The sequence below is a fragment of the Erinaceus europaeus genome, chromosome 17, assembly GCF_950295315.1.
Source record: "Erinaceus europaeus chromosome 17, mEriEur2.1, whole genome shotgun sequence".
NCBI classification, from domain to species: Eukaryota; Metazoa; Chordata; class Mammalia; order Eulipotyphla; family Erinaceidae; genus Erinaceus; species Erinaceus europaeus.
This window is the reverse complement of record NC_080178.1, coordinates 54530304-54540679: the sequence shown is the minus strand read 5'-3', so window position 1 is coordinate 54540679 and position 10376 is coordinate 54530304. Positions and strand designations below refer to the sequence as shown.

At 51.8% G+C, this 10376-nt stretch overlaps 1 protein-coding gene across 1 annotated transcript; it reads right to left on the bottom strand.

Moving 5' to 3' along the window:
• Positions 1 to 1238: 1238 nt before the first annotated feature.
• Positions 1239 to 7665, bottom strand: LOC132533797 (uncharacterized). The gene is given in 7 exon segments (XM_060175809.1): positions 1239 to 1822; positions 2975 to 4136; positions 4139 to 4941; positions 5244 to 5660; positions 6328 to 6655; positions 6740 to 6885; positions 7592 to 7665. Coding segments are annotated over 7 exon segments (3051 nt in total). The 3' UTR covers positions 1239 to 1701.
• Between the last annotated feature and the right edge of the window lie 2711 nt (positions 7666 to 10376).

The following is a 10376-nucleotide window of genomic DNA, read 5'->3' as shown; positions in this document are numbered from 1 at the left end:
TGGCCATATCCTGATTGATCTGCTGATCTAATTGTACTAGAGTAGTCTCCTTAGCTAGGGCCGCAGCTCCCATTGCCGCTGTCCCTGCTATGGCTGTCCCCACGAGTATAGGAACTACTATTGGGACGTGCTTCCGTCTTATTGGTCCGAGGTAGTCTGTTCCTTGCCGTTCAAGGTGCGCCCACCCTTCTTCGCCATGGGAATAGTATACATGGGGCAGGATATGGGCCAAAACACAGAGGTCCTCTTTGGTCATTCCGTAGGGGGTGATGCAGGGGGTCATGCCCAAAGTACAGGCCCACCAAGTCCCCTCAGGGGCTTTGAGGAGGGTCGCCCACTCTTGAGTCTTACTAACTTTAATGGTTAGGTTGCAATTTCCCCTGTACGGGGAGGTGTCCAATTTATAGTTGGCTGTGATAATACAAATTAATACAAGTTACTTGTGGGGAGTACAGCCCCACAAGTGTCATGTGGGGCTGTACTCCCCACTTACATTCTGGGCCCTTAGAGTTGCTAGAGGATAGAGCCAGCTTCCTTATGTCTCCCTTTTGGCTACCTATTCCTGCAGAGGCGGCCACACCTATGTAATAAGGAGGCTCAGGGTGTAAACACAGCCAACAGTTTCTGGTTATGTTAGGGTCAGACTCATTCAAAAGGTAATACATTAATTCTACAGTTCTCACTAGTGGCTTTACCCTGGGATGCAAAGGTTCTGCGTCAGTCGGTTTAGTGCCACTTTGTGCAATGTCAGTCTGATCCCCATTAGTCTCATTCTCTCCCCCCATCCCTAAAGAGGGGGAGAGAGTAGGTCGGGGGTCTTCTCCCAAAATGATGGGTCTCAAGGGCCCAATAGGATTCTGATTCCATGGCAGCATCCGCAGTTGAATAGTGAATAATGTCCCAAAGTCCTTTTCAGAAAAAGGAATCTTAAATGCCCCACATTCTCCCTCTCATCCATGAATCAGTCTCATTCCAAGTTTTGACCATCACCTCCACAGGGTTACAGTCTCCAATATAGCAAGTACCTGGTTCGGTCGGGCCGCCTGGTCGAATCACTCTTGTGACTTTCAGGTGCTTATCACCATCCCTCCCTGGAGATGCTGTCAGACATTCCCCCCACAACCCACAGAAAAAATATGGTTCTCCTCTACATATGGTGGGGCTGTCTTCTTTGGGACATACATAATAGGGTCTGTCCCAAAGGCAATCCTCCAAGTCAATGGAGCCACACCCCCATCTATAGTAGTCCCTCCGGTTGCAGTCTGGCCGGCATAGATTACCCTGGTCCAGTTGGCACCAAATAGATCACACAGGTCAAGAGTGAATATAGGCTGCCCGGCAGTTAGTTGGTTGGCGACCATCTTTCCCTCTTTGTTTTTCAGCTCCCATATGTACAGAGAGGACACTCGGGGGTGGGAGGCATGTGAGCTTGGGCAGTGGCAGAGGTAAAACAGAAGTGCACCAGGCAAAAAACACATACAAGTTAGCAGGAGACCAAGCGGACCTTCATTGGGTCTGGGGTGGGTACGGCACACCATTTCCTCAGATTCTCTATTTCCGGGGGGTCCGCCACGGATTTCTTCAGGCGAGTATGATGAATCCAGTGTCATTTCCCGGCAACCTTAGCGGCAGTTGGCTTGCTCAGGATCACGGTGTATGGTCCTTCCCACCGGGCTTCGAGATGGTCAGGATGCAGCTTCTTCACCAGTACGGAATCACCAGGCTCGAACAAGGGGACTTGGCCTCGGCTTTCCTCCCTCCGGGTCCCAGGCTTTTCATCCCGGACAGCGGCTCTGGCTTTTCCTCGCACCACCTGCAAGGCCTGTAGGGACTTGAGGAGTCTGCCCCGTGACACTTCAGCCAATTTTTTCAGTCTCAACCAGGGGCACCAGCGTTGGCAGTTTACCATACACAATCTCAAATGGAGTAAATCCAGACACGTATGGGGTATTCTTGCTTTTAAGCAAAGCAAAGGGTAAAAGGGAAATCCAGTCCCCGCCAGTCTCTATTTTTAACTTGGTTAAGCTTTCCTTAATAGTCCTATTCATTCTTTCTACTTGCCCCGAACTCTGGGGGTGGTAAATGCAATGTAACTTCCATTTAATTTTTAAAATTTCTGCCAATTGTTGGGTGACCTTGGCAATGAATGCCGAGCCATTATCTGACCCCAGTGAATAAGGGAGCCCGAACCTAGGGATAATTTCAAAGACCAGTTGTTTCACTACTACCTGGGAAGTCTCTTTCTTAGTGGGGAAGGCTTCAGCCCACCCTGAAAAGGTATCTACTATGACTAAGAGATACTTATATCCTCCTTGAGCCACAGGCATCTCAGTGAAGTCCAATTCCCAGTGTTCTCCAGTTCCCCCCCCACCACCACCTGGTTCCTGGTCCTTTCACTTGTACTGGGTTAGCGTTGACTCTGGCACACGTTGCACAGCGACCTGCCACACTCTGGGAGATCCTGTGCAAACCAATTATCAAATAAAATTTACTGATCAGTTCAGCTAATTTGTTTCCCCCAAAATGGGTACCGTGGTGCGTTTGAGAGACCACCTGTCTTCCCAGTGGCTGGGGTAATAGAATCCTATCATCCGGGAGGACGATCCATCCTTCCTCATTTAGTCTCCCCCCCAGTCTCCGGCTCATCTCCTCTTCCTGTTTCGAGTACACTGGTTTCTGTCCTTTTGTCACTTATCCTGGTATAGGGGTAGCCACCACCAGTTGGGCCGGGGTCCCCACTAGTCTTTGGGCCACTTCCCTAGCTGTCTGGTCTGCCAACCGATTGCCTCGCGAGACTTCTGAGTCATCCTTCTGGTGTCCCTTACAGTGGATGACAGCAACCCTCTCTGGCCCCCAAACAGCTGTTAGCAGGGCCAGTATCTCCTGAGCATGCTTGATAGCTTTTCCCCCGGCCGTCAGCAGTCCTCTCTCTTGATACAGCGCCCCATGGACATGGACGGTGGCAAAAGCATACCTGCTGTCGGTGTACACATTTATCTTCTTCCCTGCTCCCCACTTGAGTGCTTGAATGAGTGCTATCAGCTCCGCCTTTTGGGCTGATGTCCCTTGTGGCAAGGATGCAGCCCACAAGACCTCCCGGTTGGTGACCACCGCGGCACCTGCATACCGTACGCCGTCTTCCACGAAGCTGCTCCCATCCATGTAGAGGGTTTCCTGTGCATCCGGTAGCAGGACGTCCGTCAGGTCAGCTCTCAACAAGGTCAGGGCTTCCAAGATTTCTCCACAGTCATGGGTGGTGTCTTCCTCTGGGTTGGGGAGCAAGGTAGCTGGATTTAAGGCTGCAGTCTGTTTGAAAGTAATGCGGGGTGGGTCCAACAACAGTACCTGATAATGGGTGACCCGAGAATTGGTCATCCATCGGTCCGGAGGGGAGCGAAGTAAGCTGGCCAGATTGTGGGCTGTGGCGATTTCTAGGGTCTGCCCAAAAGTTAGTTTGGTAGTCTCTTTCACCAGTAGGGTGGCTGCTGCCACTGTCCTCAGACATCCAGGCCATCTGGCTGCTACTGGGTCCAGTCGTTTAGACAGGTAGGCGACAGGCTTCTTCCAGGGTCCCAGGGTTTGAGTGAGTACTCCCTTAGCCACACCGGCACTTTCTGCTACAAACAGCTGGAACGGTTTGTTCAGGTCTGGGAGACCAAGAGCTGGGGCACTTACCAGGGACTCCTTCAGTGCCTGGAAAGCCCTTTCCTCCGTCTCAGTCCATTTCAAAGGAGTGTCGCCTCCTCCAGTGGCGGTGTAGAGGGGCTCTGCGATCCATAGCCTACAGTAGCCTACCGCTCCCAGGAATTCCCGGACCTGTCTCTTGGTAGTGGGGGTCGGGATCTTTAGGATAGCCTGGATTCTTCCCTCAGACAGGGCCCTTCGTCCCTCTTTAATTTGGTAGCCCAGGTAGGTTACTTCTTGGGTATACAGCTGAGCCTTTTTGGCCGATACCCGGTACCCCAAGTTCCCCAGTACCTCGAGTAGGTCTCTGGTTGCCGTTTCGCAATCCTCTCGAGATAAGGCAGCGATCATCAGATTGTCCACATATTGTAGGAGGCTGCACTCAGGGTGCTCACTTCGGAAGGTCAGTAGGTCCTTGCTTAGGGCTTCATCAAACAAGGTAGGAGAGTTTTAAAACCTTGGGGAAGTCGGGTCCAAGTTAGTTGTCCTGACTCACCTTCCTCGGGGTCTGTCCATTCAAAGTCAAAGATAGGTTGGCTCTGTGGGGCCAAGAGGAGGCTGAAAAATGCATCTTTCAAATCTAGGATGCTATACCAGGTTTGATCAGGCGACAGTAGACTGAGAAGAGTATAAGGGTTGGGAACTGTGGGATGAATGGTCTCTACCCTCTTATTTACCTCTCGCAGATCTTGCACTGGTCTGAAGTTGTTCGTTCCAGGCTTTCGGACTGGGAGAAGGGGTGTATTCCAAGCTGACTTGCAGGGCACCAAGATACCAGCCTCTTTTAGGCGTCTAATATGGTTCCTGATACCATGCTGGACTTCCCGACTCATGGGATACTGCCAGACTCGGACTGGGGTGTCAGTGCTGACCAACTAGACTATTATGGGGGTCACATGCTTAGCCAACCCTGGGGGGTTGGTCTTGGCCCAAACTCTTGGGATCTCCCGCTTCCACCTTGTTAATAGGTCCGGGTTGCCTACATTCTGTGGTGCTTCATAGAGATGATATTCCTCCCTTACCGGCATGGTGAGCAAAATTCGGCCACCTGCTTGTACTATTGGTCCTTCATTTGTCTCAAAGGAAATGGTGGCCTGTAGCTTATGAAGGAGATCCCTACCTAACAGTGGCTCAGGGCACTCGGGGATCACCAGGAAAGAGTGAGTAATAGTCTTCAGGCCAGGGCCAGCGGCTCTTCCTATGGACTGTGGGTAACTCCTTGCTTCCCCAGTGGCTCCTATAATCTTAACCTTATCCCTTCCGGTGGGTCCAATTGGTTTTTGAAGTACTGAGTGGGTGGCCCCGGTATCCACCAAAAAATTACTTTCCCCCCTACCGCGAGTTTTACCCTAGGCTCCTGGGGGCTGGAGGAGCCCTGACTTCCTCAGTCTAAATCTAAGAGGGGGGCTTCCTTCCTCATCCTCTTTCCCTCCTCTTCTTTTCTTTTTGGACATTCTTTCCTCCAGTGCCCTTCTTCCTTGCATAGGGCACACTGAGTCTTTCTCAATCCTCTTAGGGGTTTATCTTTTCCCCTCATCTGCCATTTTTCTCTCACATACCTCCCTCTTTCCTCTCTATTTCCTGTTTCCCTAGCCAAAAGGACCTGTGCCATCTTCTTATTCAGTTCCAGAGTGGCTTTCGTGGGGTCCTCTCTATTATCAAAAACCTTCTGTGCTACAGCCAACAGCTCCGAGAGAGACTTCCCCTCAAAACCCTCTAACTTCTGCAACTTCTTCCTAATATCTGGGGCAGATTGGGCCACAAACTGGAGGGCGACTGCCTGCAAATTCTCAGGGGCCTTGGGATCTATGGGCGTCCAGGTTCGATATACCTGGTACAACCTCTCCAGGAAGGCAGTCGAACTCTCGTCTGCACCCTGCTTACACTCGGTCACCTTAGACAGATTGGTGGGTTTCTGACCCGCAGCCCGGATACCCCTTAATAGAGTCTGGCGGTACCTGGTGAGGGCCTCATACCTGGTGCTTGTGTTGGGGTCCCACTTAGGTCAGGATTGGGGGAACACCTCCTCCACCTCGTCCTGGTCAGTGGGAATCTCTCCCTTTTTATCCCGGACCTGCTTCTTTCCCTCGATTTTAATCCTCTCCCTTTCTTCTAGAGTGAATAGGGTACTCAGCAGCTGCTGACAATCAGCCCAAGTAGGTTGATGAGTGTAAAAAACTGACTCAAGTAGGGTTGCCACCCCTTCTGGGTCTACAGAGAAAGGAGGGCTTTGATTATTCCAATTATACAAGTCAGAAGTGCTAAACGGGACGTGAGTTCAGAGGGGCCGTCCTGACATATCTAATTCCCCCACCTCCCGTAAAGGAAAAGTCCCGACTGGTGTAGACTCTGACTCGAACATAGTTCCCGTTCTGGTATGAGGTGGGCTCAGGACCCCTGATGGCAACCCAGAAGTGGAATCGGGTTCAGGAGCGGTAGCCCCTGTAGTGCCAGCATACGGTGGAGGGTTCTCATCCCTCCTCTTTCTCAGTCTCAGGGGATTCGGGCTTAGTGGGGAGGACAGGAGGAGCTGTAGGCCTCCTAGGGAACCTATCCCCCCTCGTGCCTTCGATCACCAACACTCTCGACCTGCTTTTGACCTTCTTTTTTCCTTTGGAGTCGCCCTGACACTCCTGCAGATACCTTGGTTTATCATTAGCAATACTCATCCAGATCTCAATATATGGCATTTGGTCAGGGTGCCCAGGATTCCCAAAGATCACATCGTGCACTGCCGTGCACTTTCCCAGGTCAAGACTTCCCGTCTCAGGCCAGCCAACCTCAAAGGTTGGCCATTCCCTTTCACAGAACTTCCTCAGTGTGAAGGCGTCCACCTGGGCTCCAAACCCAGTGGCTCTCCTGGAAAAATCTGGAAAATTTTTAGTCAAACATTCAAGGGGGGTGAGCGAGCTGGTTTTGGACTGACTCTGTTCCATCTCCTCGTCAAAGTGGAACAGAAGGGAGACAAACACTGTAACAAGAATCACAGCGATTAGACCAAAGATTCCTCTCACTCTTCCTTGTACTTGCTGGCCAGCACACCATACACTCTTACACGTTCTCTCACTCTCAACCATTTTTCCTACTAACCCAAAGGGTGTCCACCTGGGACTTTCTCCCTTATCTAGATTGCGTGGAGCTTCTATAAATGAGGACTCCAGTTTTCCTACCCAAGAGTTCCTTTTTGGAGCCTGTTGGCATCTGGACACACAAAGACGGCTGACACAGAAAGAGACAAACAGTGAGTGTTGGAAAAAGAACTGACATCCGATGGATGCCAGACAATCAACTATGCTCACCTGGCCGGGCCCCTCGCGGGACCTTAAGGAGTCTTAGCTTAGGAGTAGCCATATAAACCCCGGCCTCGGTCTCAGCAGGCTGAGAATCTCCACTGAGCTGAAACGATTCCACGGATGCGCAGGTTGGAGCCCAATCAAGCCCCGTAGTCTTTTGACCGTGAGGCACGCAGCAGGCACACTAGCATTCACATCAAACCATTCACTCAGTCAAGGGAGGGCGATTACCTTTCCGGCTACTGCTACTAAGGCGTCACAAGTTAGGCCTTCAGGAGTCACCGGAGAGTAGCTCCGGCCAGACCCGTCAGTTGCACTAACAAGGTCAACCTTTTCGCGAATCGCCAAAGAGGACAGAAGACAGACACAACAAATGGCCACAAAAGACAGAACTAATATCCTGAGCTGTTGGACCCTATTTCAGATCCTTAGGGTGTGGACCCTGTTTCAGATCCAGTTGTCACCCAACCCAAGCAGCCTGGAAGTCGTCACTTCCCAGCGCTGCAGTCTGGGATTTCAATGCGGCGTCCCGCAATCCACAGACCCAGGCCCCGCGGGGACACACAAGCACACAAACGAAACGGTACCGTGCACAAAAATCAGGCCTGACTTACCGGTGCCGGGCAAAAGCTTCCAAGGTTTTTCCTAGGATCCGGACCCGGGATGGGGTGTCCTCAGGAACCTCCATCTGAGGATATCTCGGTGGGACCTCCAAATGTTAGCGAGCAAAATCAAACCACCATCCACTGCAAGGAAGCAAAAGATGTTTATTCACGAATTGCAATCCGGGCCAAGTGGCAACAGACAACAGTCTGCCAGCTCGACCCTGAACAAAGCTCAAACCATACAATTTATAGGAATTCAGACTACACTCAGGGAGGGGGAACACATCACCTTATCAGCCTATATCCAATCATTTCAAACTTAACAAAAGCCTGATCCATTCAGAGCAAAGCATGGGCTAGTTCTAAACATAACACCAGACCAATAGGTCCCAGCCAAAGTGGGGGTCACCACATTCTTTTGTTCTTTGTTGGGACCACTCGACCATCTGTTTGCAATCTATTGGGCCATCATTTATCAGGCCATCTGTTTTTAACTGTCTGGTAACAGTATTCTGTTGCAGAGGTCATGAGGAGGCCTGCTCGCTGCAGGGTCTGTCAAAATAATTGATGGCCTCCTTAGGTTCTGTTGAGGGGAAAAGGGCAAGGAATTTTCCACCTCACTGGGCAGGAGGGCAAAAAGCAACTATATTTAAACTATTCTTAAAACTCAAACTCAAAAAAGCAACTATACTTATAACTATTTTAGAGTTACTGCCTCTAACAGTGACCACTGGGAGCACTGGAGTCCTCATGCAGCCATCGAGACCCAGTGATAACCTGGTGACAAACAAAAACATTTTATTTAACTTATTTTGTCAAAAGGTCACCAACATATATCCATATTAAAAATGTGAGACTCGTTACATTTTCTTGATTTTCAAGACTCTATTATTATCATCATCATTATTAGTATTAGACAGAGAAGACCAAGAGGCACAAAGAGTGAAAGAGACCACAACATTAAAGCTTCTTCCAATGCAACTGGGAGCCGGGCTCAAACCTAGGTAGTACACATAGCAAAGCAGTGCACAAAGTGAGCTATTTCACCAACCTTTTTTTTTTTTACTTTTTCAAATTTATTTTTATTAATGATTTCATAATGCTTTATAAGATCATAAGGTTTTAGGGGTATAGTTCCACAAGGGGTGCATAGTTCAGCCCCCTTTCTGCCTTCCCCTGTTGCCTCCTTCCATAACCACCAGAGTTGCACTAAGTCCTAGGGACAGTCTTGCTCCTTTTTTTCTTTCTTTTTTTTAAAAATATTTATTTTATTTAATTATTCCCTTTTGTTGCCCTTGTTGTTTTATTGTTGTACTTATTATTGTTGTTGTCATGGTTGTTGGATAGGACAGAGAGAAATGGAGAGAGGAGGGGAAGACAGAGAGGAGGAGAGAAAGATAGATACCTGCAGACCTGCTTCACCGCCTGTGAAGCGACTCCCCTGCAGGTGGGAAGCCGGGGCTCGAACCGGGATCCTTATGCCGGTCCTTGTGCTTTGCGCCACCTGCGCTTAACCCGCTGTGCTACAGCCCGACTCCCCCCCTTTTTTTTCTTAAAATAAGTTCATTAATTCTTTTGTGGAATTTTAAAGATTATTTTTCATTTGTGTAGATACACTGAGGGGGATGTAAACTGGAACTAGCAGCCGTGCCACATGCACATGTCACCACGTGTCCCCGGAGCAGGAGGCTCCTTCCGGCACAGCTCCTGTGTGTCCCCAAGGAAAGCAGGACAGGGTGCTAACCGGGGGCCTTGGTGTAAACACCATGAAATCCACAGAAAAGCAGAGGGTCCCTCCACACTCTCGAGTTCCCGGAGCTGCAAGGACAAGTGGGGCACCGCGTGGGTGGCCGGGCAGCCTAACGAGCAGCTCCCAGGGACCTGCGGGTGCGGGTGCGGGTGCAGCCGCTGGACAGGCCCCCCGCGGAGGTCCTGGAGTCTGCAGCCCAGGAGGGGGCTGGGCGAGAGCAGCTCAACTGACGCAGTTAGCTGAGACTTGATCTCGGGGCTGACACCCCCTCAGCGCCCTCCCCTCCCCATTAGACCTGGGACCGAGCTGCACACTGGGCGGGGTGTTTCTCGTGGTGCAGAGGGCGCGGAGCCCCGAGATCCAGTGCCAGGGGTACTGGGGTGCAGCCCTGAGACTGCGCGTGTGACGTCGCTCCAGGGGCGGCGCCAGGCCGGAGGGGGGGAGGGGGGCTTGGCCAGGCCGGGGGGAGGGGGGCTAAACCGTCAGGGGTCTGTGGGGCACCAGCCCAGGAGCTGAGGAGGCCGCACCACCAGGGCCCTGCCCCACGCAGCTCACCGGCGCCAGGGAGTTGCGGCAGGGGTGGTGGAGGAGGAGCAGCAGGAACTAGGGGGCCTCAGGGCCAGGCGACAGCGGGCTCCTTGGACACCCACCTGGACCTTAACGTGCTCCCTGCCCGCGGCCTGAAGCGGGCACGCTCAGCAGAGAAGCAGGTGCGCAGGGCCTGGAGCTAGCCCCGGGGCTCCAGCATGGCTGCCGCACTCACACCGAAGCCCTTGGACCACAGAGCAGGCGAGGCGAGGACACGTGGCAGAGCTCGCGAGAAGACACCACGCGAGGAGCATGCTACTGGCCCTCCAGTGTTAAGCCACGCCCACATCAGGGCTCATGTGCTTCCCAGCCCTTCTGTCACCGTGCTGAGGAAACGTCCGCACACGCCTAGAAGGTCAAGAGCGATCTTGCAACTCCTGACCTCAGAGAGGAGGGGGGCGGGGCGATACATAGAGGCAGGCAGGAAAGGGTGTCTAGTCAGGTGGCGGGCAGTGA